The sequence below is a fragment of the Exophiala dermatitidis genome (genome assembly GCF_000230625.1).
Source record: "Exophiala dermatitidis NIH/UT8656 unplaced genomic scaffold supercont1.1, whole genome shotgun sequence".
In the NCBI taxonomy this organism is placed as follows: domain Eukaryota; kingdom Fungi; phylum Ascomycota; class Eurotiomycetes; order Chaetothyriales; family Herpotrichiellaceae; genus Exophiala; species Exophiala dermatitidis.
This window is the reverse complement of record NW_008751646.1, coordinates 1,658,613-1,685,474: the sequence shown is the minus strand read 5'-3', so window position 1 is coordinate 1,685,474 and position 26,862 is coordinate 1,658,613. Positions and strand designations below refer to the sequence as shown.

The 26,862-nt window shown below is 52.0% G+C and overlaps 10 protein-coding genes across 10 annotated transcripts; 5 read left to right on the top strand and 5 right to left on the bottom strand.

The window, feature by feature from the left end:
- Nucleotides 1-16: 16 nt before the first annotated feature.
- Nucleotides 17-1,606, bottom strand: HMPREF1120_00609 (T-complex protein 1 subunit beta; the record flags this gene model as incomplete). Its single annotated transcript, XM_009154608.1, has 1 exon — nucleotides 17-1,606. One exon carries the CDS (start codon nucleotides 1,604-1,606, stop codon nucleotides 17-19), a length of 1,590 nt encoding a protein of 529 aa, XP_009152856.1.
- An 854-nt stretch (nucleotides 1,607-2,460) lies between these two features.
- HMPREF1120_00608 (ornithine aminotransferase) lies at nucleotides 2,461-4,012 on the bottom strand (the record flags this gene model as incomplete). Its single annotated transcript, XM_009154607.1, has 3 exons — nucleotides 2,461-2,646; nucleotides 2,719-3,420; nucleotides 3,470-4,012. The coding sequence occupies 3 exons, from the start codon at nucleotides 4,010-4,012 to the stop codon at nucleotides 2,461-2,463; spliced, it is 1,431 nt and encodes a 476-aa protein (XP_009152855.1).
- Nucleotides 4,013-4,181: 169 nt separating this feature from the next.
- Nucleotides 4,182-6,481, top strand: HMPREF1120_00606 (riboflavin synthase beta chain). The gene is made up of 2 exons (XM_009154605.1): nucleotides 4,182-5,975; nucleotides 6,065-6,481. The coding sequence occupies exon 1, from the start codon at nucleotides 4,809-4,811 to the stop codon at nucleotides 5,493-5,495; it is 687 nt and encodes a 228-aa protein (XP_009152853.1). The 5' UTR covers nucleotides 4,182-4,808; the 3' UTR covers nucleotides 5,496-5,975; nucleotides 6,065-6,481.
- On the bottom strand, nucleotides 5,719-6,469 carry HMPREF1120_00607 (20S proteasome subunit alpha 7; the record flags this gene model as incomplete). The annotated part of the gene is made up of 2 exons (XM_009154606.1): nucleotides 5,719-6,051; nucleotides 6,101-6,469. The coding sequence occupies 2 exons, from the start codon at nucleotides 6,467-6,469 to the stop codon at nucleotides 5,719-5,721; spliced, it is 702 nt and encodes a 233-aa protein (XP_009152854.1).
- Nucleotides 6,482-7,560: 1,079 nt separating the features above from the next.
- Nucleotides 7,561-8,459, top strand: HMPREF1120_00605 (uncharacterized protein; the record flags this gene model as incomplete). The annotated part of the gene is made up of 2 exons (XM_009154604.1): nucleotides 7,561-7,656; nucleotides 7,707-8,459. 2 exons carry the CDS (start codon nucleotides 7,561-7,563, stop codon nucleotides 8,457-8,459), a joined length of 849 nt encoding a protein of 282 aa, XP_009152852.1.
- Nucleotides 8,460-9,109: 650 nt separating this feature from the next.
- HMPREF1120_00604 (uncharacterized protein) lies at nucleotides 9,110-11,525 on the top strand (the record flags this gene model as incomplete). Its single annotated transcript, XM_009154603.1, has 2 exons — nucleotides 9,110-9,346; nucleotides 9,399-11,525. 2 exons carry the CDS (start codon nucleotides 9,110-9,112, stop codon nucleotides 11,523-11,525), a joined length of 2,364 nt encoding a protein of 787 aa, XP_009152851.1.
- Nucleotides 11,526-12,145: 620 nt separating this feature from the next.
- Nucleotides 12,146-14,721, bottom strand: HMPREF1120_00603 (phosphatidylinositol glycan, class B; the record flags this gene model as incomplete). The annotated part of the gene is made up of 2 exons (XM_009154602.1): nucleotides 12,146-14,353; nucleotides 14,425-14,721. The coding sequence occupies 2 exons, from the start codon at nucleotides 14,719-14,721 to the stop codon at nucleotides 12,146-12,148; spliced, it is 2,505 nt and encodes an 834-aa protein (XP_009152850.1).
- Nucleotides 14,722-15,273: 552 nt separating this feature from the next.
- On the bottom strand, nucleotides 15,274-17,591 carry HMPREF1120_00602 (glucosamine-fructose-6-phosphate aminotransferase; the record flags this gene model as incomplete). The annotated part of the gene is made up of 5 exons (XM_009154601.1): nucleotides 15,274-15,494; nucleotides 15,545-17,121; nucleotides 17,174-17,405; nucleotides 17,461-17,531; nucleotides 17,587-17,591. The coding sequence occupies 5 exons, from the start codon at nucleotides 17,589-17,591 to the stop codon at nucleotides 15,274-15,276; spliced, it is 2,106 nt and encodes a 701-aa protein (XP_009152849.1).
- A 1,456-nt stretch (nucleotides 17,592-19,047) lies between these two features.
- On the top strand, nucleotides 19,048-21,332 carry HMPREF1120_00601 (uncharacterized protein). The gene is made up of 3 exons (XM_009154600.1): nucleotides 19,048-19,957; nucleotides 20,010-20,617; nucleotides 20,671-21,332. The coding sequence occupies exons 1-3, from the start codon at nucleotides 19,912-19,914 to the stop codon at nucleotides 20,797-20,799; spliced, it is 783 nt and encodes a 260-aa protein (XP_009152848.1). The 5' UTR covers nucleotides 19,048-19,911; the 3' UTR covers nucleotides 20,800-21,332.
- Nucleotides 21,333-21,504: 172 nt separating this feature from the next.
- On the top strand, nucleotides 21,505-26,667 carry HMPREF1120_00600 (histone-lysine N-methyltransferase SETD1). Its single transcript, XM_009154599.1, has 2 exons — nucleotides 21,505-25,602; nucleotides 25,664-26,667. The coding sequence occupies exons 1-2, from the start codon at nucleotides 21,873-21,875 to the stop codon at nucleotides 25,765-25,767; spliced, it is 3,834 nt and encodes a 1,277-aa protein (XP_009152847.1). The 5' UTR covers nucleotides 21,505-21,872; the 3' UTR covers nucleotides 25,768-26,667.
- The last annotated feature ends 195 nt before the right edge of the window (nucleotides 26,668-26,862 follow it).

The following is a 26,862-nucleotide window of genomic DNA, read 5'->3' as shown; positions in this document are numbered from 1 at the left end:
ATTCCCCTTCGTTCGTTTACATACGCTCACGTCTCCTGGGCGCGGCGCGGATGATATTGTCGACTCTCAACAACAGCTCAGCAGCCTCGGAGGCGGAGCTGACGACAGCTTTTTTGAGTTTATAACTCTCGACGACGCCAAGCTCGCGCATGTCGGCGATGCCGCCGCCGGGAGTCAACAGGTCAAGACCAGAGGTAGTCATGCCGCGATAAACCTCTGAGCGGAGTTCAGAGACGAGGGCGGACGAGTCCAAACCGGCATTGTCGGCCAAAATAGTAGGTAATTGACGCAGGGCAGTAGCGAAAGAATCAATAGCGATCCGTTTCTTGCCACCGACTTTCTGGGCGAGCGAATCGACGGCTTTGGCCATGACCATTTCGGCACAGCCGCCGCCCAAGGTGACGCGAGGTTCCTTGACAGTCTGCGAAAGGACAGCCAAAGCATCGTGTAGCGAGCGCTCGGCCTCGTCGAGCAATTGCTCAGTCGCACCACGGAGGACAATGGTACATGCCTCACCGGCGGCAACTCCAGAGAATTTAATCAGCGTGTCCTCGCCGATAATGACTTCCTCGATTAAATCGCAATGACCTAGTTTCACTTGATCCGGATGATCGAACGTGGACGCAATCTCACCGCCCGTGACCAACGCGAGTCTCTCGACGCCGTCAAAGTCTGCATGTTCAATACTCACGATTCCAGCCTCGGTGAAAAGTTGTTCGGGCCAATTGTAGATCAGCTGGCGGTTGATGAAACAATTGATCCCATGGGCCTTGATGCGTTCGACTTTCTGACGCATTTTCTCGCGTTCTGCTTTCTCCAGCTCCGCTAGTTCTTTCGGTGAACTGACTTTCATGCGACTCGCCCAGATCTTCACCTTGTCTGTGTCCATGGGTGTGTTTGCGACGAGGATCTTTGCATTTTCAAGGCGTTTCGGTTGGTTGACTCCGATTTTCTTGTCGAGAATGAACCCCTCGTCGAGGTAACTGTCGCTCAGTTTCCCGCCTGCCTTTTTGATGATTTGGATATGGTTCAGGTCGACGGACCCTTTAAGACGTAGGATCGCTTCGACTGCCAGATTGGCGAATTTCTCTCGATCTTGACTGAGGACCTTGGAGGACAAGGTTGTGCGTGCAATCGCTTGCAGATCGCGGCGGAACGCTTCGGGGTCCTTGCTGTTGTCGACTGCTGCTTTTTCCAGCGCGGACAGAGCCGCTTGCGATGCTAATCGGTATCCCTCGATGATCGTCTGTGGGTGGATGTGTTTGTTGACCAGCTGTTCGGCTTCGCGGAGTAATTCGGCTGCGAGGACTGTTACGGACGTCGTGCCGTCGCCGACTTCGTCGTCTTGCACTTTGGAAATGTTGACTAACACTTTGGCCGCGGCGTTGTCGAGCGCTATCGATTTCAGGATTGTGGCCCCATCGTTCGTCACCATGATTTCGCCCGTCGATGCGGATTGTAAGATCTTGTCCATTCCTTTCGGTCCCAAAGTCGATTTGACTAGGTCCCCGACTGCGATTGCGCCCACGAACGCTGAGAGGCGGGCATTTTCGCCTTTTTCTTCTTGTACGTCGTCGGCGAAAATCTGCGTCGGGTTGTTCGACATATTTGTATTGGTATTCCGGGTCCGTGCCGGTGAGGTCTGTTACTGTTTTGTTTCTCTGTGCCCGTGGTTCAGAGTTGGGTAACAGATGCAGTGGCAGCGGAAGTTTGTCTGTCTGTTCGCTAAGGGTGGACTGCGGAGGAATCTGGAACGATGTAGTATGGCATGGCATGCAGTGCAGTGTTGCAAGCAGTCCAAAAATAATGGCCCGCTGCTCTTCTGGCATGACTCCCGCCGCTTTTAACTGTACCACAGTGTACATACAACTGCGCAGCCTTCCACGGCCTTGTCCCTTTTACACAACCCAAATTAAATCATGGCTACTCAGGTGGTCTCCATCGGGCTAATGAACTCGACTTATACTAGTAGGAGAAGACTCGATGGCGGTGATCTAGATTTTCCGTCTTGCGCGAGCAAGCTGCTTGACATTCTGGCAATACGCGACGCTTGACTCTCTCCTTGGACTTCGCCGTCGAACCCGTCCAGCCCGTACATGTGTGATCCTAGCACACCAGATCTTTCAGCAGGAAAAAAGGGAGTAGCAACAAATGATAATCAAGATAGCAGCCATCCAGTGCCTCACCGCCCCTTCTTTTGGTTGAGAGTAGTTTAGCACCGCGACAAAACTTTCATACAGCCGTCCCTCATCATCATGATACCCGTGAGAGGCAGGCAAGTCATCATCGACCATTCCCAGCCGCGCCAAGATCGCTGCAAGAATCCGCTCCCGGTGGAAGATTTTAGACCCTTTGGAGATTGGTCCTCACGATGTTGTCAGTTTTCCCACAGTTGATTGGCGAAGAGACTTTTTCAAACGAAGCTACCTCCTGATAAACTCAAGAAATATCTTGTCATCTTCAGTTCTCGACTTGAATATGGACATTCTTCTCCTCGGGAGGGATAATCTCTTCTTCCTTCTTGCCTTTGAGATTGGGCAACTCGGAGACCGCCTCCCCGATGATTTGCAAAGCACGCTTGACCTCATCTTCGGTGATGACCAACGGTGGAGCCAGGCGGATGATATTTTGATGAGTAGGTTTAGCCTGTCGTCCGTCAGCATTCTTGTTCTCAGTGTCACTGCCCCTTACATGGGCAATCTTCAGAGCTCGACCCACCAGTAGACCTTTCTCCTTCATCAACATACACAAATCCCAAGCGCTGTGGCCGTTCGTCTTAGATTCATCAATGACAATCGCGTTGAGAAGACCCTTGCCACGGATCGTCGTGATGAGTGGGGAATCAAGAGCACGGAGCCCATCGCGGAAGAGATGGCCTAGTTTCTCAGCACGCTCGATCATATTCTCCTCCTGGACGACCTCGAGAGCACGGATGGCCACCGCACAACCCAATGGGTTTCCACCGTACGTCGACCCGTGCGTACCAGGTTCGACAGTGAGCATCACGTCCTTGCGTCCCAAGACACATGAGACAGGATACATGCCGCCCGAGATGGCTTTTCCTAGGAGCACCATATCCGGCTTGATGCCTGACCACTCATGGCAGAGCAGTCTACCAGTACGGGCAATGCCGGTTTGAATCTCGTCACAGATCAGGAGGACATTATGCTTGTCGCATAGCGCGCGGATCTGGGACAGGTAGTTGTCGCTGGGAACAACAATGCCGGCCTCGCCTTGGATAGGCTCAACGAGGAACCCGGCAATTTTGTCCCCATGGGACTCAAAAGCCTTGCGCACTGCCTCAACGTCATTGTAGGGAATGACTTCGCCGGTGGCAGGGGAAATGCTGCCAACTCCTGGCAGGTAAGGTCCGTAGTTTTCACGAGACTCGGGATCTGTGGACATGGAAATGGCGGAGAACTAGGTAATGTCAGAATTCGAATTCCTAAGGTTTGTGTTGTCAACTTACAGTTCGACCGTGGAAGTTCTCTGCAACACAGAGAACGAGTGCTTCTCCTTGAGGGATCTTCTTGGACTTGTAGCCCCATTTCCTGGCGATTTTGATGGCGGTCTCGACGGCTTCGGCCCCGGTATTCATGGGCATAACCATATCAAAGTTAAAGTACTTGGTGACGAATTCTGCAAAGCGCGGGAAGACATCATTGTAGAATGCCCTGGAGCTCAGAGTTAATGTGGAGGCTTGCTCTACTAAAGCCTTGACCAATTCCGGGTGGCAGTGGCCTTGGTTGACGGCAGAGTATGCCGAGAGGAAGTCGAGATATTGTCGACCCTCGGGATCCCACACCGTTGTTCCAGATGCCTTCGCAAACACGACCGGCAAGGGGTGGTAGTTGTGAGCGGCATACTCATGCTCGGCATGAATGGCTTCAGCAGAGGTCGCTGCGTGATATTTTGAACGATTTGAGGTCCCGGAAGGATGGAATACTGGAGCAGTGGCCTTCAGTTGCGTGCCAGAAGTGTTTCCGTCACCATTGACGGCTGATGGAGCCATGTTGAGCGGATGGGATATTTAGATGGGTAAAATAAAATCGTAAAGTCGAAGCGAGCGGGATCTGGGATCTGTCGAATCGAGGCGATGCTGATTGGCCACCAAATGGGATTTCGGCCAAAGAGACTAGGGATGGTCTATCGATGTTTTATATTCAGGTCGTACAACGTCGGGTGAGAGAGAGGATAGTGAATCTGGTCTCTTTTGAATTGATGCCGGCGAGTTGGAATATGTATTTCTCTCGTCGTGGTCCACACAAAGGTCATGTGCAGAGATTTCAATTACACTCGCACGATTGGGGCCTCGTTGCTATTCCCCTAAGTGCAGGTATATCCCTAATGGAAGGAGGTTGATCGCTAAAAGCAAGGTTAAGCGTACCGCGATCAGGGCCCGCAGGAGTTCGAGATTTGAATGGTTCGGTTGGTTCGGTTGACTGTCGGGGGGCGTAGTTGGACGTGGTCTGTCCTTGGAGGCAAAGGGCGGAAGATGGTATGGCTTATGTTATGGAATCGCAGGCATAGGGCAGGCGGACTACTGCTGGCACTGCTATGAATGATGTTGGGCGCAGCTCCTGCAAGGCACAGCTCGCTGAGTCCTGCCTGTGCTCTCCCACCTTTCTGCCCGCGCTATACCATACCAACTGTGCCTGTGCGGTACTACAGTGGCATAGTGGCCTTCTACACTACACCCACCATTCCGTCACAAGCCTGAGCGCTCTACTGTACCTTTCCGCTACCCCTCCGATTTCAGACGCCCTCATCTATATAGCCTTACCACCCGGTCATCCCCTCACTTCGCCATGTCTGCTCAGAAAGGCCCCGGGGCCCAGGAGAAGCACGATGGCTCCGACCTCCGAATTGCGATCGTCCATGCACGCTGGAACAGCACCATCATCGACGCCCTGGTCGCTGGGGCAAAGAAAACGATGCTGGCTTCGGGTGTGAAGGAGGAGAACATTGTGATCGAATCTGTCCCTGGGTCATACGAACTTCCTCTCGCGGTCCAGCGTATTTATGCTGCATCGCAAGTCCAAAGCGCTGCCAGCACTGTTGCCGGCGGTATGGGCAGTCTCGCCAGTGGCATTGGCGATTTACTGGGCGGGAGCAATTCCACAACCGATTTACAAGGAAGTTTGCAGCCTGGCCCTCCGGAGCCCGAAAAGCCCGAGACGAAAGGATCGAGACATGCCTTCGACGCCATCATCGCAATTGGTGTTCTTATTAAGGGAGAAACCATGCATTTTGAATACATTGCGGATGCTGTCAGTCATGGACTGATGAGGGTGCAGCTGGACACTGGAGTGCCCGTTATCTTCGGTCTCTTGACAGTCCTGAACCTGGGGCAGGGCCTTGCAAGAGCGGGTCTCGAAGGAGGCACTGGCGATGAAGCCAAAGGACATAACCATGGAGAGGACTGGGGAAATGCCGCTGTTGAGCTCGGGGTCAAGCGGAAGGCTTGGGGACAGGGCAAGATTGCAGGATCGTAATGCGACGATGCCGATGCATTCCTGCTCGTATCCTCTCCGAACACCAGAATCTCCATTTTGGGAGGAATACGGTTTTATGCCACGAATTTATTGGCGCAGGAACGGAGGCAGAACAGAGTCTGTTTTGGATACAATGCGCCTCTCTGCCACGGGACACTAGACCTTGAGACCGCCTGGTACGCCAGCAATGCTACAAAACTGCAAAGACAGTGACTTAGTGTTATCACTCCTGCATGGCATCCCCTTCTCCTTCTTCCTCGTCCTCGTCATCGTCTCCCTCCAAGCTCTTCTTTGCGGCCTTTTCGGCCTCCTCCAGTAGTTCTTGAGGGACATGCTGATGTCGACCTTTGGTTGGCCCATCTAGCGTCGAGATCCATGTCATCTCAAGTTCGAATTCCTTGTCCTTGGAATCTTCGTGTGCGACGTAAATAATGCGGGCAGCTTCCATCACAGCATCCTTGAGCGTCAGAGAGCAATTCGGTGAGTCAAGGTCCAGCTTCTCTAATTCGGCCTTTGCAGCTTGTCGTCCCTTGCCTGTTGCAGCACCGTAGTAACCCTGACACCGTCAGTACACCGTTCGCCAGGTTTCTTGGTGATATACGTACCCAGTATAATCCACTAGGCTCAATCATGTAGAGACCTGGCCCTCCTCTCTTGACAGCCTCGCCCTCGACCTTCCCACCGGCGCCAACTGAAGGTCCAAGCCCGACTTGCCCGTCCACACCAAGTTCGGCCTCGGAATCCCAACCTCCAAGGATTGCTGTCACGCCAAACGGTCGTACACTGGAGTAAAGGGTGTAGGCTTGGACATATCCGCCCATCCTCGAGGCCAGCGCCTGGACTGGGATGGGACCTTTGTATGTTTGTCTCCAGCTGCTGGCCTCGTCTCTTGCTCTGCTGATCAGATGACGACCATCTGGTAATAACCCGGAGCACACGACACCAGCATGGCGATCTACTGTAGATATTCTCATATTGGCACCGGGTTTCAGGAGCTTGGAAGTTATGATCTTCTCGCAGGCCAGAACCACGCCGTGCTTCGTCCGGATACCAATACAGGTTCCGCCATTTTCAACTGCCTTTACGGCATATTCGACCTGGAAATTCCGGCCATCGGGTGAGAAAACGGAGTTGGAGAGATCGTAACCCGTTCCTATCGACGTCTGTTCATTGCCTAGTTAGTGAAGAGCAGAGACAGGTGGCCGCAAGTCACATACCATCGCGACTTAGCCTGCTTGATGCGCTCTCAAAGACTCGAGAGGCAAAGGAAGGACTATCAAGCAATGACCAGGTGAAGAGATTCAGAGTTGGTAGAAAAGTGTAGACTGGCGATTTACCTCATCGCAGTTCATTGACTGCACTGCAGGCGTCCAAACCGCGTAACATGGTTGACTGCCCAAACGAGTTAGTCGCATACGCCGCTTGGCTCGGGATAGTTTCCAAAGTACTAGTAGTATAGCGGCCTGCAGTGAGTTGGGCCGCAGCTGCGACTTACCACAAGTACGGACTGCAGTCATTCCATCATCACAAGACACGTTGCTCGCTCCGAGTCTATCAGTGCATCCCTTTTCAACCTCATCCATCGACTCCTGTCTTCCATCTTCGTCGTGTCGATCGTCTACCTTTTCATGCTGTTTACATCCAGCCATTGCCTCAGCTTTGATGTTGAGCTGAAGACGGTGGCTGCTCCTCCAACACTGCCGCTTGCCGATCCACAATATACCTCCTTGTCCCGCTCATTCTCTCTTGTTCCTAACTCTTACCTCTCAAGCGTGCCAACAGCATCAACGCAGCAAGCGTCTCCTGACCGGATTGCTGCGTCCCTTGACTGGCCACCAAAAACCACATCCTTCTTTGTTCTGGATCCTGGAACCTGCTGCCCTCAGGACCCCCCGGATCCGGATATCCAACTGGACTCTCTGGAGCTTCTATAGCAGTTGAGCGTTTAGTTAGCATAATACGAATTTGAAGCCTGAATCTCGATTTTTGCTTCTCCATCCATCTGGTTCTTGTTGCTGCAATACGGAACTGTGTTTATCTGGTGCTGCATTTTGAAAGTCCGGTCATGGCGTCTGCAATCCACAGATGCCAGCATTGTGGCTGTGAGACCGACCTCTCTAACACGTTGGCTGTGTTTGAGGACAATCCACATTGCAAACAGGTTTGTTCGATTCCAATCCCTGTTCATGACCTGCTGATTCGTCTTTCCAGTGCGGGCTATCGGCCTACGAGAGCGACATGAAGATGCAGGACGAGCTCGTCAACATGATGGCTCACAACCTTCAGATTGGCCCTATTCAACATCAGCAGGACATGTCGACACCTCCGACTCCACAGGTGCTCCCCGAACCAACACCTATCACGTACATCTCGCAGCACTATCATCATTCGGCACACCAAGTCCACCCACACGATGTTCCCGTGTCCACCATTCTCGAGAATGTTGGGATCAATGCTGCGGCTCTGTTTCCGTCTCAGCTGCAGCTGTTCAAGAATGCCGACACTGAGCAAAGGATGAGGTTGATACAACTCTGGCAGATTGCACCCCCAACGTACGGCACTCAGATGCATCCGAACGATCTAGGCAATTGGCCAGAAGCGAGCATGGAGAGGGAAGAAGCGGCTGCAAAATACCGTCTGTTGAGGGTTGAGGAAGACAATCTCAAGACGCTGGCTACATTGTCAAGGCATGATAATCGAAACAATGCAGAACCGTACATGATGCACGGCTATGGGGCGCTCCCCGATAGCGGTATCATGGCGCCCACAGAGAGCGGGTCCATCACAGCCGGACAAGCAGGTTATAACCAGTCCCGTGACCCAGCGTACAAAAGCCGGGAGTGGTGGAATGTGACGGATGAGGCTGAACCAATGGAGCACCAATATGGCATGCTCCAACAGATGTATGGCTTCATGGACTACTCGGCAGCCAGGCGAGATGACGGCGATGCAGAAATGTCTTGATGAAGGCAGTTGATGAGGTATTCATAGCGGTCCTTGGATCAGTTGTTGCATGATGGAATATACCCGCATTGATTTGGTTGTACACGCTTTGTTGGCAGGATTTGATAGTGCGTACAGTACATACTATGTAGGTCTGTTGATCCTCACTTCACCATAGTCTTTAGCATAGAAGACATCAAGCATCATGATCTCCACAATCGTCGTTGTGTGGGAAGTGTCAAGTGTCAGTTGCGTGGTGCAAGTGGCAGTGGCTTGCGTCCACCACGGCAGATTGAAATTCCACACGTGGAGTAGGCGAACAAGAATCCGCCTTCAAAATCGACGCTACTAATTCGCCGGCCCGTTACCCGGGCCTTGGATGGAGTTGCAACTATTGTCGATAGTAATGAGTGAGCGACGCCAGCCAGGGACGCATGGCTGACATGTTCATTCATTCATTCATTCATCCATTCCTTCTTGCAGATTGACTTTCGGCATAGCTTTGTTGCTTCTTTAGGATAGAAAGGGAGACTGCGTACATCGAGCCATGATCTAGTGTTTTGACTTTTCTCAATCGCCGACTCCGCGAACCTCCTTGCCATCATCGCTCCAGCCAGTCTGATCTCTGTCGAACGGTTGCCTCCACGAACTCGGACGACCGTCCCTTTATCATGGCTTCCATGAGCAAGAGAACACAGGCGCGCAACGAGCGGGAGCTGCACGAGCTCCTCCGTCTGCCGGGAAATTCACAATGCGCCGACTGCGGTGCGAAGAACCCTGCGTGGGCCAGCTGGAATTTGGGCATCTTTCTCTGCATGCGATGTGCCTCGTTGCATCGCAAACTGGGTACACATATCTCCAAAGTCAAATCTCTGAGCATGGATACATGGACTGCAGAGCAGGTCGAGGTAGGCCACTGTGAAGTCCTTCACATACGAGCGCAGTCACTGACCGTGATAGAACATGAAACGCAATGGAAACAATGCAGTGAACAAGCTCTACAACCCTAAGAATAAGAAACCAGACATGCCGCTGGATGCTGATGAAGTGGACTCGGCCATGGAGCGATTCATACGCAAGAAATATCAAGAGAAGAGCCTTTCCGATGGCAAACCCGAACCTCCACGACGCGATGAATCTTCACCCGCAACTTATTCAAGAACTCAAGAACGAGAACGAGAACGCGAAGAAGAGCCGGCTCCGCCGCCGTTGCCCCCTAAGAAGGGCAGGTTTTTCGGATTCGGACTCCGTGCGTCAGCGTCTGCTTACTCTTTGTCAAAACACGACAAGAAAAGGGCAGCCAAAGAACCTCGGGTGGACGGCGCGTTTCGCATATCGGCCGATGACTACGACTCAATGTCAAGGATGGCAGATGCACGCTTTGAGATGAGCGATGCCGAGTTGCAGAAGAAGCTCAATGCTCTACGAGACATGGGTTTCACAGACACCGAACGCAACACAAACTTGCTGCGGCGTTCGGGAGGAAACGTTGAGAAGACAATTGAACGATTGATACGAGAGGGACCCAGTGAAACTAGAAGCACTGCGACCAGCCTGAGGCCGAATCGGGACGTCAGCTCTACCTCATATCGAGATCAACCTACCACCGCTTTCCCACCTGCACCAGAATCTAAACCCTCAGAGCCCTCCCACAATCCATTTACCCAGATGACCAATCAACAGATTGTTGGGCTATCCATGGCTAAACCTCAAGAGCCTGTCAACCCTCCTACACAACAATCATACCAGAGCAATAACCCTTTCGGTACAGCAACACGAAGTCAGACTGAACAAACCGGCCTTGAACAGTCCTTTCAATCGCTGCAACTTTCACACCCCTTGTTCCCTCACAGTACAGGAGGCTATCCAAGCCAGCCTCCTCCTCTACAGGATCCGCGGCTGCAATATTCCATGACACCTCCTGTGCCATCGATGCCTTTCCAACAGGGATATGTTGCCTCCCCAGCCGCAATATCCATGACTACCAATCCCTTTTTCGAGAATCCTGCTGCGTCTGCTCAACCCACTGGGAATAATCCCTTTCTGGGTCAAGCCGCTCATGCTCCTGCTTCTGTTCCTCCATCTTCCGCTTCAAATCCATTCTTTTCATATCAGCACATGCAGACAGGCCAATCGATCCCAACCCAACAGCGTCAGAGCTCACTACCAGCCACGCTTAACCCATTTGGATTACCACCGCCACCACAAGCCTCATCTCAACCGACACAACAATCAGCAGCCCAGCAGTACCAGTCACAGCAACCTCCTGGTAGTTCTCCAAATCCATTTTTCGAAAGTCAACAGACCAACAATCCTTTTCAATCACAACAAGTACAACCGCAACAGCAAGCGCAACAATTGCCCCAGACCGATCCCTTCCAATCCGGAATGTCGGCGTCAGGATTTCCCGGTTATCAGTATGCTCAATCGCAGCCGCAGCAGCAGCAGCAACCACAGCAACAACCTCAGATGCCACAATTCCAGCAGCAGCAGCAGCAGGCCCAGTATCAGCAGCAATATAACCAACAACCACAACCGCTCATGCCCCAACAGACAGGCCGCTATGACAAGAACACGATCCTGGCTCTTTACAACTACCCTCAACTAGCACCGAAACCGTTGGCTTCGATTCCAGAACCCGATTCTGAAAACTCGCACCAGCAACAACAACTGCAACCGCAACAACAATTTTCATCTGCACACGGTAATAACAATCAAGCAACCGCCCCAACCTCACCACCCCAGCGCAGCGCTACCATGCCAGCCGCCATTTCGAACATGCATTCGGCAGGAGGCAGCGGGAGTCGCAATCCGTTCTTGGCGAACTCAACCAGCATGCACAGCAACGGGGTTTTTAATGCTAGTGCAAACACCAATTTCAATAGCCCAGGCGGTGGTGCTGATGCAGGTGCTGGTGCTGGTGGATTCAATCCCACCTCACCGCAAGCCAGATCCCAACAGCAACAAAGTGGCGGAACGGTGCCCGGCTACCACGCGAGTCGAGAAAGCATGAACATCAGTAATTTGGACAGTGGCCGACACAGCCCTGATGCATTTGCAAGTCTAAGCGCTCGATCCATGAGATGAAATAGACGCTCCGCATTGGATGAAGGCAGCACTTTTGGAGTGTCCTTGTGTCCTTTTTGGTTGTGTTAGTCGGCCAGACAGACATTCAAGTACCATGGATCTGGAGCCGTATTTATGTGTCTTTTCTTTCTTGTCGCTTGGTTCTCGCTCTGCTGGTAACTCTTATGACCTGACTAAAGTACTTCGGCCTGGTCTTATCTTGATTGCGGGGCGAAAACAAAGTGATGGATGAGGCGCACCTTGAGCGTTTTCGTCTCAGAAATGGAGGGATGTTCTGGTGTCGTTACATAGCAAGAACCACGACCGGGTGTTTTTAAATCAATCGAGTTGGTTTCATAACACAAGTTCACATCTGATCCCTCCATCCTACAATCTTGTACTTGACTGCTATTTATTCCTACCAGACATCTAAGGTAGGCAGTATGTTACTTTGACACACTACGTCTAGCGACTCGACTGACTGTGCCAGTGTCGATCGTGGATAGTTACGAAGTCATAAACCAGAGAGATATTCAGCTCAGCTCAGCAAGTGGTTCAGTTCTACTTATAATAGTTATAGTTGCAAACACTCTCAATGGCACTCTCATTACACCGTCCACCTCTCAACATGCCTTTTCTCATCACCGCTGTCCAACCCCGGTCTCAGGCTCCGACTCCGGCTCCCTCACTTTCCAAAACGGCTTTTCCACCACCCTCCTAGTCACCGGCACGCGTGAGGATGACGACGATAATAATTTCATGGACTTTTCCTGTTCCTGTTCCTGTTCTTCTCCCCCGGCCGTTCCAGTTCCCTTTCCACCTACCAGTACTGCTGCACTAGTACTACTAGTAGGATCAACATTCGGATTCAAACACCAAACCACCACATCTCCTGTCCTCCGCCAATCATCATGCCAACGACTGTTAAAAAACCTCGCACATTCACCGTACCCACTGCCGCGCAGAGAGGCAGTAAGAGTCGGTTCCAATTGCGCGAAGAAAACGAGGTAATCTGGCCAAGGTCGACGTGTTCCTCTTCCAGTTTGCGGCGCATTGTTACCAATGTCGTTCCCTGAGATGTGGGATGACCACCATGACCACCATGACTGGGATTCTTCTTCATCTTCTTTATCGTGATCGATTTTGAATAATGATCGCTGAAGGCGGGGGTCTGGGGTGGTGACGATAGGAGCAGCAGGGGCAGCACCATCCTTGGGGTTCAACCGCACCGGCCGTCGTCTTGACATATTCTTCTTCAGCCAAACGCCCGGATTCTCATAAAACTGGTCCGCTTCATCGAGATAGTTTTCGCGTTCTTCCGGCGTCAAATCGAGTGGTGGGTCGCATGTCAGTGCCCAAGCTTGAATGCCGGGTTGGGTGGACGAGGGAGGGTATTGGAGGTGAGAGCGCCAGGAGGTTGAGTGGCAGGGCATGAGGAAGCCGATTGTCATGTTGTTGACACTGCCTCTGATACCTGGTCCTCCAGCTTCTGTGTCTGTATCTGCTCCGGCGGAATCTGATGATAAAGCTTGAGCTCGACCTTGAGATTGAACTTGAGCTTGACCTGCCCACGGATGTCGATGACGCAGATACCCCGTCTCGAATTCATGTCGTAAATGGTGCATGACTTGGATAACGCCTGAATTGTGGACCTGCGTGGTATAGTATGCAACACAGAAATTCAGAAACACAATTAGCAAAAGCAAAGGCTTGTTCTTGACAACTAACCCCCGAGCTGCTGCTGCTGCTGTTCTAGAGGTGTTGGAGGTGTTCTGGTCTGGTGACGATAGGAAAAAAGACGCCAGCGGAAGACCCGTGATTACATGCAGAGCCGGGAGCAGAGGGTAGATGAAGCGGACTTCTTTGTGCGCGATGTTCGAGAAGAAGGCCGGGACCAATAGCGAGACAACGGACAATGAGCGTAGTACATTCCAGGCAGTCCGATCGGAGGGCATTGTTGGCGATGACCCATCTTGGCTGGCTGCAAGAACAACGTCTGCTGGCCCACGTTTTGTAAAACTGCGATAGATTCCAACCACAGTAAACGGCAATGCAGTCGTCAGAAGAAGAGGATATCCCTGCGAGATATAGTAATGCCAATCATTACTCCCATAAAAAGTTGCCAGTGACTGGACGACATTGACATGGAGAAAGTTGGATGGTGGAAACACCCATGCACCATAGAAAAATCGATCGATTATCCCTGAGACGACGAGAACGAGACCGCCACAGAGGACCGCCTCTCTGATAAACACGAGGAATTTGGGCCCGATAAATGTCCTCCTTCCTTGTTGAAGAAAAGTCTGCGCTGTAATGATCATCCAGATCAAAATATTGGTGGGTCGGAGGACCGTCGCCAATGCAGCACAGAGCAGAGCACGTCTTAGGCTGGTTACTTCCTCGCCCGACTTGCTGCTGCCGTCGACAACGTGGCCATGGTCTCTTTTCTGCACGCCGTCCGTTTCGACTTCGCGCAGACGCTCATGCGCCGACCTTGACATCCGATGCCACGGCCAATGATACAACGCAACAACAGTCAAAGTCGTCTCCAACGAGTTCGAAAATGTTCGCGTCGAACAGAACCATTGCCACGGACTGACCACAGTCAACACAAGCGTCGCTATAGCCGCATGTGACTCGGCTCCTCCGTATACATAAGAAGCGAGTTTCCAGGTGTAGAAGTCTGTAAGGGCAGCGAATATAGCTTGCAGCGTCTTAGGGGCAGCGAGGAGCAGCTCTGCCCGAGCATGGTCTTCGAGCTTGAACAACCGGGCTACCTCATGAGCCACTCTGTAACATGATGCAAAGATGGTCGGGTGTATGGCCGAACGTAGATGACTTTTCCATTCCTGTTTTATGCCTGTGTGAGCCTTACTTGTGTACCTCAATCGGAAAGGAGTCTGGGTGTATATTCCCTTACCCAAGTAATCCACGCGCCAGCGTCGGCTCCAAATGCTAGTCTCCAAGCTGGTTCTAGGGCCTGAAAGTACTCATCTGGCTGGAAGAATGTCTGCACAGACAAAGCGTTCAGCAGCCGAAAGGCGATGAGCAGCAACAAGAGGTTTTGCGGGTCTGGTAAAAGTATGGATTTAACTGTTGAACTTGAGGGATTCGTCCGAGCGACTTCGGAACTTGAACCCTCAACATCACCGGCTTCAGGTTTAGCTTTCAAGGCGGTGCCAGGCTCTGACCGCTCGTTGCTAGCAATCTCGCCCATCGCAGTGGCACTGGTCGGCCTACATCGTCTGAATTGCCATGGCATGAGGTTGATCATATCGTGAGTTGTGTAAAGTGTGTCGTCGAGCGCGTTGCACGGCGTCTCGACCCCAACTTCAAGTTGGACAAGTCAAATTCTCCACACTCAGCCTCGTCGGGCACGAAGTAGTACTAGTACCGTACATACCACCTTATACAACCTTGGAGCTTGGAACTGTCTACATCGGCGTACTACAAGCACCTACAGGACCCCTAGTGAGAGTACCCGGTAGCATGTCCAATCGGAAGCATCGCTTCTTGAGGCTTGGACCACAACCAAGAGCGATACTGGGATACTGGCATCCCAGACTTTAAGCGGCATGTTTCATTTCTTACAGCACAAGAATTGCTACTCATCAATGCTTCCGAATCTCATACAATACAGCAAACTCTGTCTATCAACCAGTCGCTGTTATTCGCCACTTCTCCCATATTTCCCTGCTTAGTGCAAGCGATCAATGCATAATAAGGCGCTCAAACTGCCCCCAAACAGCATATCCTCCTTTGGCATTACCTACTCGACAGTCACAGACTTGGCCAAGTTACGGGGAAAGTCAACGTTCAATCCTTCGGCAACAGCAAGCCAGTAGGCAATGAGTTGCAGAGGGATGACGTTGAGCAGACCTTGAAGGCAGTCAACCGTCTTTGGCACCTCGATACGTTCCGTCTTGTCAGGAGGGAACTCTGGATCATCCTTATTGCAGATGACGATGGGTCGTCCACCACGAGCAATTACTGTAGCCACGTTAGTCAAGGGCATTTTTGAGATCCGGAACAGTACTAACCTTGTTGGTATGCGTTCAACGACTTGGGGAAGATGTCATCTCGGGTCAAGATCATGATGATCGGCAGGTTCTCGTCAACAAGAGCCAATACACCGTGCTTGAGCTCTCCAGACATGACTGCTTCGCAATGCAGGTAGGAAATTTCTTTGATCTTCAAGGCACCTTCCAGAGCAGTTGAATACTGGCTGCCTCGGCCAAGGAGCAACAGCGACTTCTGGTTCTGCAGGAACTTGGCACACATTTCCTTAATCGAGTCGTTGAGCTGCAGAATCTCTCGAAACTGGTCACTGATTCTCGACAGCCCATCGATGATCTCTGCACGGCGTTGGGCCTTGGAGGCGCGATCCTCGCTCAACGACAATGCGAACATTATCATGGCGACGAACTGGGAAGTGTATGCTTTGGTCGACGCGACACCAATCTCCGGTCCAGCATTGATATGCACACCGCAGTGGGTGAGCATGGAAATGGAGGAACCAACCACGTTGACGATACCCACAGTAAGGGCACCTCGCTCCAAGCAGTACCGAAGCGCCATCAGGGAGTCGGCCGTTTCACCGGACTGTGACACGAACACACAGGTGTCGTCACGGAAGACAGGTGCCTGTCTATCCAGGAAATCCGAGGCCAATTCGACGGCAATAGGAATCTCGGTGAGCTCTTCAAAGGCGCCGCGAACTGCCATGCAGGAATGGTAGCTAGTACCGCAGGCAATGAAGATGATTCTCCTACATCGTCGAATCGTGCTGATATATTGTCTCAGACCACCCAGCGTGACGGACTTGTTGGCAACATCCAAACGACCACGCATGGTGTTAACGACAGACTCGGGCTGCTCGAAGATTTCCTTCTGCATGAAGTGGTCAAATTTGCCCTTCATGATCTCCTGAAGTTCAAGTTCAATGGTCTGAATGGCACGGACGTTGGAAGTGCCGTCATCCTTGGTCAATCGGTGGATGTTCAGTTGTCCCTCGTGAATGTGGGCAATGTCGTCGTCCTCCAAATACAGTACTTTCTTGGTATGCTCAACGAGCGCCGAGGCGTCCGAGGAGAGGAAGAACTCTGCAGGCTGAGGCATGCCGTCGTCAGACAGGAACGCTCGTGACTGCGACCGATGAAGAAGCGACTTGTCAGGAGGGGCCAAGAAACCGCCAGGAGACAGCAGACCAGCCGCCGACTTCTTAACAGCAAGATTGTGGTTGGCCTTCTCCGCGGGCAGGGCACCACCATCTTCGGAGTATTCAACGTCCACGAAATCAACCTTCATCTTTTTGGATGTCTTCACACCGACCACTAAGGGCGAACCTTTCCGAGCCGCGATGATCTCATGGGGAAAGTGGACGGATTTCAGGAGCAAACCAAAGGCACCTTGCAGCTCCTTGATTACCGCCTTTGCAAGCGTGGTGAAGTCGATGTCTGGATGGGAGTCATAGAGGAATTTGGCAAGTTTGGCAATGCACTCCGTGTCGGTTTCGGTCTCAAATTTGAAACCCTTTCCCTCTAGCAAAGCTCTGAGTTCCTTGTAGTTTGTGATGATACCGTTGTGGACGACCGCGAACTCCCAGTTGGGGTCCGATCTATAACCTGTCAGAAATCGGTTCATCTGAACCCTGTGCCATGTGTACTAACCTGTGAGGATGGCAGTTCAGCCGGGAGGGCTGACCGTGGGTGGCCCAACGGGTGTGTGCAATGCCTGCATGGGAATCGAAGACCTTGGTCATGTCCACACCCGAATTCTCCACCAACTCGCGGAGTTTGGCCACCTTGCCCACCTCTTTGAATGCAAAGACCTCATTCTTCTTGTCACCGTCGATGGCAAGGCCGGCGGAATCGTAACCTCTGTACTCAAGGCGGGAGAGACCTACATCAGAGGTTAGATTGAGTCGCAATTAGGCAGTTGCACTTTTCCCACTTACCATTGAGCAAGGTGTCGAGAATGAACCTACGGTCCTTCTCGACCAGATAGTTGATGTAGCCGAAAATTCCACTGGTTTCAGGTTAGTCCATAGTCGAAGGGAGGCGTTTGCTAGCGGGATACACACCACATCCTGACTATGACCTAGTAACGGTCTGGAAGAGGCAGTCCAGCTGAAGGAAAAGAAAGGCACAAGACAGTGCGGCGATTTATCAAACGCTGATAATGCAAGTCTGCTTGCTTCGGCTGCCAAACAAAGAGTTGAGTAGGTGGTGACGCTTCAGGGAGATAAAGAAGGGAGGCACTGGCGGTGTTTGGAAGGAGGGAAGGGAGAGGGAAGACGAAACTCCGAAATAAGCAGAGCCGAAAGGACAAAATTAAAGGGAGTAGTAGTCAAGATGTGTTGGAGGAGGCGTTGGAACGGTGGTGAGCTGATCACCTGCAGTTTGCGAGAACGAGTTGGTCTATATGGGAAGTTGGTAAAGATGCAGCTTCTGACTGTGTGACGCTCTGGATCAACGTCTCCGAGACTGTGTACCGACTCTGACGGCCAGTTTGGGACGCGCTCGTCGGTGTGCAACACACAAAGGGCGTGTCTGAACGCAGAGTGCCCCAAGCGCAGGCAGGGTCCCACCAGATGCACCTAATAGTTAGCGGTCCAGGCCACTACTGCAGTTGCCAGAGAATCTTTAGCCCCCATACGCTCCCTACCAGGTACCTATGCCTGACCAGCACAGGCCTCCTTAGCGGTCGACCACGCCTCTCGGACTTGTGTAGTGCCTAACGCCTTCTACAACGTACACATCAGGGCGCAGGATGGGTCTCTACAAGCCACTGTTGACCACAGAAGGTCCCCACATGCCCGCTTCTGGCCTGCACAGCAACGGCGATTTGCAAATCTTGGCAGGTACAACGCTCAATCGAGCCGATAGTCTCGTGAATAGTTGTAAGAGGACGTTGAACCCGTTCGGAGATTTTCAATATAAGGAAAAGCATTGGGTTCTAGACTCAGTGACAGTCTCAACGGTCGGATATGGAGAGAGAGAACGGGTGTTCTTTTGCACAGATGCAACTGGCCACCTGAAGCCTGAGTGCCCTCAGCATTCCGGAGCCAGCTGGAACTACAGCGCAAAAATGGTGAAACAATCCTGTGCCACAATTGCGGTGGCCTCAAGATCCGGGCGAGTCAGCGCCAATTGGCAAGCATGACGTTCCTACCACTTCGTCTACGATCCACCCGCCGGCTTGACATCCATGTGTTTGCCTAGGTACCTTACTGATCGATCTAGGCACCCAGCTTAGGCAGATACCTACCTAGGTAGGTACTATCTGGCATCTAGATTGACTAGTGGTTCGGTCTTTCATGGCGGCTGACACCGGTGCGGATGTCTTGTCTGATGAGCAGCAAAAGATTTTGTGCATGCGGACAAGATGGAAATCGTCCGACAACTGCCTGGACTTGACATCTGCGCTCCCAAAGTTTGCAATAATAGATACCTATCAGGTACGAGTAGTAGGTACAGTGCAAATATTCATGTCTCAATCATACTAACACCGTAGTACGGGGCGGTGCGGTGAACGGAGGCTTGACTTGTGGCTGCGGTGTTCCCAAAAATATATTTATTCCCTGCTGGGCGACTACGTATGCTCGGCTCTTCAGCCTCCCCCTGCCGGGATGCGCTTGCGCCTTGATACCGCTACTCCTCCGCCCTGAGCCGGTTTCAGCTGCAGCGCAGTACTAAAAGTGGTGGCATTGGAGCCGTTCCAGTTCCGCTTTTTGAGACAAATCCACTCCATCAGATCGCCGCTTCTAAGTTTCAGGTTCAGGTTGACGGCCCGGTTTCCTTCTCTGAAACCGATCCTGCAATCCCGGGACCGAGACAAATGCAGGAATGAAATCAGATTCCGTGCTTATGAGCTACATATGAGGTGGTTGATGCTGCCGCATGCTTCATCCCTATCTTATGCCTACAACAGGTGACCACGCCTTCGAACGCGCTTACAAAACTGTTGATGAGACGTTGTCGCCAGTGATGATCTTCCTGCGCACATTCTGACAGGTTTAACGCTGCTTGTGCTGTCTCAAGTTGGTACTATTTACCTAGGTACACACGATGATCCGGCACCTCTCCAAAAGCCGAAGTGCACAAGCGTCGGTCTGGTGGCATCGGCAGCGTGTTTTCAACCGCTCCGCGCGAGTAACTCACCCACACGCCAGTCGTGATGTCATGTTTAGGCGCTGTATGGAGTCAGAGAAGCACTGATACAGGTAGGTACGGTGCTTCACTTAGCTGCCGACCCGGGGTGCTGAATTGGAGTTACCCCGTTCCAATAGGTAGTGTCACCACAGTATAAGCAACCCAACAGCCTTTATAGCAGGTGTTTCTCAACATTCAACTCTCACTCACCCATCCCACAGCGCGAGTCCTCCAAACGAAAGAATACAATCAATATGCCGTTTCCGTATAAAAAGGTGGTCGTAACCGGGGCGACAAGTGGTACGGATCCTCTCACTCATTTGTCCAACAGCAGAAGCGGATAACGTTCCAGGTATCGGCGAGGCGCTCGCTAGGAAATTGGTTGACGACGGGTCTGTTGTCATTGCGGTAGGCCGTCGCAAAGAGAATTTGGATAAGCTGGTGCAGGAATATGGGCATGACAAAGTCCAAGGGATCCAGTTTGATATCACACAACTAAAATCAATCCCTCACTTCGCAACCAACATTATCAATACTCACCCAGATCTTGACTGCATCATCCTGAATGCCGGAATTCAGAGACGATCCGATTTCAGTGACCCGGATACCGTCGACATCGACGTCCTTGAACTCGAGTTCAGGACCAACTATCTTTCCCAGCTTGCGTTGACCAAGGCATTCCTTCCGCACTTCCAGAAGAAAGATGGTCAGTCTGCCTTGATATATGTAACGTCTGGACTAGCACTTGTTCCCATCGTTCGGTGCCCCAATTACTGTGCGGCCAAGGCCGGGCTTCACCAATTCATCCTCTGTCTGCGAGAGCAATTGAAGGGTTCGCGTACCAAGGTGGTGGAATTGTTCCCTCCCGCGGTGCAGACAGAGCTTCACGATGGAAAACATCAGCCAGACATCAAAAACGGAAGGGCAATCGGGATGCCGCTTGACGAGTTCACGAATCAGGTATGTCTAAAATCCAACTGGCTGCGGCCATGCGAGGCTCACATTGTGTGCAGGCGTATGCTGGACTGGCCAGTGGATCTGAGCAGGTGCCCGTTGGGACGGCGAAGCAGGCATTTGACGCTTTCGAAGTCAAACGGCAGGAGATCTTTGCACAAATGGTGCAAGCGATGCGCGGGATGTGATCGACCTAGGCAGTTGGTCCTGACCAGCCTTATCCAGCTTGACACGAGCCTTGCAGACTGTGTGACTTTCAGCCACCACGCCAGCCTTGCAACTTCGAATTCAAACCTAGCAGGAGCCATTTGTCAGGCACTTGATGTAGGTACCAGATACCTCACCAATGATGGCATTCAAGGCCTTTGTCCGCCGACCGCATCAGGCCCCTGCTGACACAGCGGCTGACGCGCGGGATTATCTAAGTTATAGGATGCCGTATTCCTACCTGATGCTGGAGTCTGGCTGCGGTGGATGGCATATGTTGAAAGCAGTGCCAGGAACAGAAAGATCTGGGCGCGATTCCACAAAGCTGTCCAGACTGAAGGGCCAGGACTCAAGGTAATTACCCAAAAGATAGGCACCCTCCAAGGTTGGATGATGGGCATAGGGGTCTTATGTCTCCTTGTCACCAGGACATGTCAATATCTGGACAAACAATATAACTCGTTTCCCCTGTAATGGACAAATTCACCTTTCGCAGCCTTAGCCTGGACATAGTAGAGCCATACTGAAGATAGAGCCATACTGAAGTGATATTGCAATGGCTCATCGACAAGAAATAACTAAGGAACTCCGAGTCTGCCCTCGAGTGACGGTCACAACCACGTGACCTCCGAGTCACGAGTAGATACTGATCTGCCAAGGCTACTGCTAATCGCATCGTGGTTTGGCTTCGCTCTGCAAACGATGCTGTCAAGGCATTCAAGTTTAACAGGACAACTCAGTTGTGTCCATATCGCATTTCACTCCCTATTTTCTTCGAAAAGGCTGGCAGTCAGGCTCAATAGGTTCTGAGGAAAGCCTGGAGTCTTTGTGCTGGCGATTTTTGGCTGCACCAACCCCCGTCTCGCCAGCTGCGCCATCCCGCGAGAACCCCTTCGCACCCGCTACCCCAGACGCGTTGTCTATCGGACGGCAGCGAATTCCTCGATCAATCTTCTGGCACTCTACGGTCTGGAAACCACTATTCAAGTGAGGCCTCGCATAAGAGACGTATATCGAAGATGAACGCGTGGTTGGGGTTGTGATTCAAAAGGATATGTCGCGCCCGCCGGGCAGCAAGTTCGCTGATTTCTTCCCAAGCGCCCCAAGTGTCATTGGTACGAAATCTTCCAGATTAGACGCAGACAGACCTCGACTTCGACAGACCGAAGGACGCGTGGAAGATGCGCTTGACAAGGACGGTATTGCTCACGCTGCATTAAACTCAGCAACGAGTCTACCGCCACCGTCAGCGAAACAGGACAACGCGGCCAAGTTAACCAACTATTCTGTGGTCCAGGAGGATATCGAACAGTTCTCCGGGGATGTTCTCAATGGTGTCGGCTCAGCCAGTTCGTCAAGCACCGCTTCATCGGTCTTTAGTGCACCTCTCGCAAACGCGGCCATGTCTGGCACAAATCATCTTCAGTTTAGCACTCTCACTCCCCTAACAAACTCGGACTCTTCGCCAAATGCGAAATTAATCAGTCCTACTACGGACTCGACTTCAAATGTTCTCATGGACAACAATAATGCCGCGTCAGCTTTGCACCAGGGTTCTATGACACCGCTGCCCACTCCCCCGGCTCACCGAAGATTTGCGCGCGACTGCAATTCGCACATCAAGGGGACAAAATGCACCTACGATCCGGAATTAGACAAGAGCCTGAGCTCTAAGGATAAACGAAAATTGAAAGCGCAGTTTGAGGATTTTGGAGCCAAACCTGAAGACAATTTCCAACCACCAGATCCGCGGTTGGCCATACTCAACTACACAAAAGGTGGCGTAGGCAAAGGCAAGGCGAAGTTTCGACCCGCACCATACAATTTGAAATCTTGGGCCGGTGATGCTGCGACTGCGGTTGCGCCTCCGCCGGCCACCAGTGTGGTCGTGACTGGCTTCGACCCTATGACTCCTCTTTCTCAAATCAGCGCGCTGTTTTCCAGTTTCGGCGAGATCGCTGACATGGACAACAAGACTGACCCGGTGACGGGGCGATTTTTGGGAATATGCACGATTGGCTACCAGGATTGCCCTTCGTTTCAAGGTGGTGGCCCGATCTCTGCCGCGCTTGCGGCAAAGACTGCATTCCTGGAGGGTAAAAGAGGTCAACGGATCGGATTGAAAACCGTGCAAATAGTGATGGATCGGGATGGCTCTGTTGCGGAAAAACTGGTCGAGAAAGCCATTGCTCTACACCGCAGGGAAAGTGGTTTCACAAGTCAATCGCGCCCACAACCATCCCCAGCTCCTTCAACGCCTGTTGGAACGCAGTCACCTGGGTTTGCCAAGTCGACCGGGCCACCCCCGACGGCGCCGAAAGGTCCATCAGGGAAGCCTTCCATTCGACCACAACCTATCTACCACGCCCCGTTCCCAGGACCTGTGGCGCCTGTAGGACCAGTGAAACAGGAGAGGCCTGTAAAGCCTTCAGGGCCGTCAATTGTCGAGACCACTCCGATCGCGCCAACATTAACGGTTCCCTACGTCTTCATCGCTCACTGTTATGTTCCTGTTATGAGCACGACCATACCACATCTGAAAAAGCGGATGAGAATGTACGATTGGCGAGAGATCCGTTGCGACGAAACGGGTTACTTCATCACATTTGAGCAGTCGCGCAATGGGCAGGTGGAAGCGAAGAAATGCTACTATGGCTGTCACATGCAGCCGTTGTTCACGTACATCATGAACCTGGAACTTCATCTCAACGGCAATGGCAAGGCCAAGATAGCCGAGACACCAGAGCTCCCACCGTCCGGGCCTACTGGGCCTACTGATTTCGTCTACTCCAAGCAAGCCTATCGGTTAAGGAAGGAGCACGATCTTGATCTTGAAGAAGAGAAAAGACAACGAGCGAAGGACCTTGACCCGTCAAGAGCCGTAGTTCAGCTGGTTATCCAGGAACTCAGGGATAAGCTGCTTGAGGACGTCAAATCGCGGATCGCAGCCCCAGTTCTCTACGATTTCTTGGATCCAAGCAACCATGTAGAAAGGCGAAGGCGATTGGGACTTGATGATCCGGAAAGCATGCGCAAAGGTGTTGCCACTGATGAGGGTTCACGTACTCCAGATTCTCGGTTCGGAGCAGGATGGATGAACCGACGGCCACTGGGAAGCAAAAACCTCAACATCCTCTCATTACCCAAAATCGGTAAGAGATCCGGCACAGACAAAGGCATGGTGGGTTTCCGGGATGAAAGGAGAAAGGCTCCTGCTGCAAGACCGTATGTTCGACCATTATTCCACCAATTGGCACAGTTCCACGATGAGGAGGACTCCGACGATGAACAGCGGACTGTCATTACTCGGGACACGGAAGACCTGGAGAGCCGTCCAGCAAGCCGGATGAGCATGACCTCGCTATCTGATGACGATGATGAGCTTCTGCGTAAAGCAACGAAACGGCGATTCCAGGCTCGCGAGGAATCAGAAATGGGAGATGGCACTGTCAAAGATGAATTCGATACTACCAAGTCGACTGCTGAAGATCTCATCATCGCCAAGCTGGAGAGGAACATTTACGAAATGTCTCCTTCGTCACGCAAACGCAAGAGGTTGGTGAAGGAATTGGAGGCTAGGAAACGCCAGAAGGCGGACGATGAGCTTTTCGGCATGGGCCACACCCCATTGGATCGTGAAGAATCTGTCGATGTCAAATTGCAAGAGACCGAAACCCCTACGGAGGCTACGCCTGATGTCGACTCCGACGTTCCTAAGCCAGAGATCAAGAAACCTAAAGCAAAGAGAAAGACAAAGAAGCAGATTCTGGCGGAACAGGAAGCGCTGCGTCGGGCTCAAGCGGAGGCTGAAGCTTCTGAGGTGGTGGATAATGTCCTCGAATTCGCTGAAGAAGAAGAAGCCCTTGCCGAAGCTGCTGAATGGCGACCAGAAGTTGAGTGGGGCGTCTCAGCCGAAGAACCTTTACCGACTGTAGATGATGACCCAGACATCATTCCTGATCTCCGGGGATGGCAAGCTAGCCTCTTCGACGATGAAGACCTGGAGTTTTTGTCGTCAGCCATGAGATCCAAGTTGGCTATGGGTATTGGTGATCCCATGGCGTGGGCTTGGAAGCAAGAACAAATCCGCAATCTCAAACCTGGATCTCAACCCGGAGGTTTGCGGACTGAACCACCCATTGAAGGGTATTATGTTCCAAACCCAACAGGATCAGCCAGGACGGAGCCTATACGCAAGATATTGGAATCCGAAAAGTCGAAATATCTGCCGCATCGCATCAAAGTGCAGAAAGCCCGAGAGAAGCGTGAAGCTGAAGCCAAGAAGGATCCGTCCGGCGCCAAGCAGCAAGCTGTGGAACTTCCCAAAGCCTCTTCTCGAGGTAAGCGGGCCGATGACAGGCGTACGGTCAAGGATTTGGACCGACAAAGAGAGATGTTGCGGGATTTGGGTGACGATGCCGATGTCTTACGCTTTAACCAGCTTCAGAAGCGGAAGAAGCCTGTGAAATTTGCCAGATCTGCCATTCACAACTGGGGTCTATACTCGTTGGAGAGGATCCAAACGAGCGAAATGATCATCGAGTATGTGGGCGAGAAGATCAGGCAGGAGATTGCAGATCTCCGCGAAATCAAATACACGGAGAGCGGCATTGGCAGCAGTTATCTCTTCCGAATCGACGAAGGCACCGTGGTGGATGCTACCAAGAAGGGCGGCATCGCCCGATTCATCAACCATAGCTGTTCACCCAACTGCACAGCCAAGATCATCCGGGTCGGCGGTACCAAACGTATTGTCATTTATGCGCTGAGAGACATTGAAAAGGGTAAGTTTGTTTATAGTCCTATGATTTTCTTTAAGACTATACATACTAATACGGGAAACAGACGAAGAGTTGACTTACGACTACAAGTTCGAGCGGGAGATCGATAGTGACGATCGCATCCCGTGTCTCTGCGGCTCGGCGGTTTGCAAAGGGTTCCTCAACTAGAACAGCGGTGCTGGGGTTTCTTCTGCTGGTAGTACCAGCAGCCGGCAATCTATGGAGAAGGCGTATTCAAGGTGTCTACGTGCGTACCGGGGCGCGTGGCAGAGTCAATTTTTCCGTTTGTGTATGTGCATGTGTGACACTAGGGAGGAAGGAGCATTATTGGGACTACGGCGTTTTTGCTCTCTCTGCTCGAATATCAGAGGCCAGCGCCATCAGATTTGACGGTGGTAAAAAGCATGGCATGGCACAGCATGGCGTGGCATGGTCAGGGTGTGTGATTCTTGTGTCTTGCCATTGGTAGAAGGCGGACCGAATCCTGGAGGAGGGTACAACAGGGCAAGGAACCGCACACTTCGGAGAAGGCAACAAGATCGTCTCCTCAACAGCGGCGACGATCGCGGGCAAATGCATTCTTCGAACCCACGTCGTCACATCAAGACGACTGAAGTTTGTGCGAAGGAAGGACTTGCAAAGGAACAGTCCATTCAAAGGAAGCTAAACGACAAACCGATCAAGGGCACCACCATGATTCTGGCGTAATGGCTTGAAAAAGAGAAAGGCATTTTTCATAAGGCCAATCACTTTTTCTAACTTGTATAGTGGGGAGCCTTTTTGCGCGCGGCAGTGTGGGCTGGATTGCCTTGCCTGCCGATGGCTCCAGGTTTGCGTACATAGTTGCTAAACAACCAGCTTTCAATAAGCAGGATATGAACGAACTTCAAGTGGTTCTAAGGTCTCTAGCGGAAGGGATAGAATTGGATCCCCAATGGCTGGACTCAGGATCGTACCATCCACAACCGTCGTATGCCGGTCATCTCGGCCGTGTGAGAGAGAGGGGCGGTCCATTTCTTGATCAAGCTCACCATTGCCGACGCACATTCCAACAAAGGATGACACCCATTTTCTGTCCTTGCTTTTTAAAACATGAACATCATCCCCGGTCCAACTCGGCCGTCCCAGCTTATCGACTGGGCGTCGTCGGCCCGGTAAGTGGTCGGCCAGGACTTGATAAACCTCCCGTTCCCAAGTCTCGAACAAGATTGAGCGCACACACATTCCATTCGTAGAAACGCACTTCTCAGCTCGGAGAGGGGG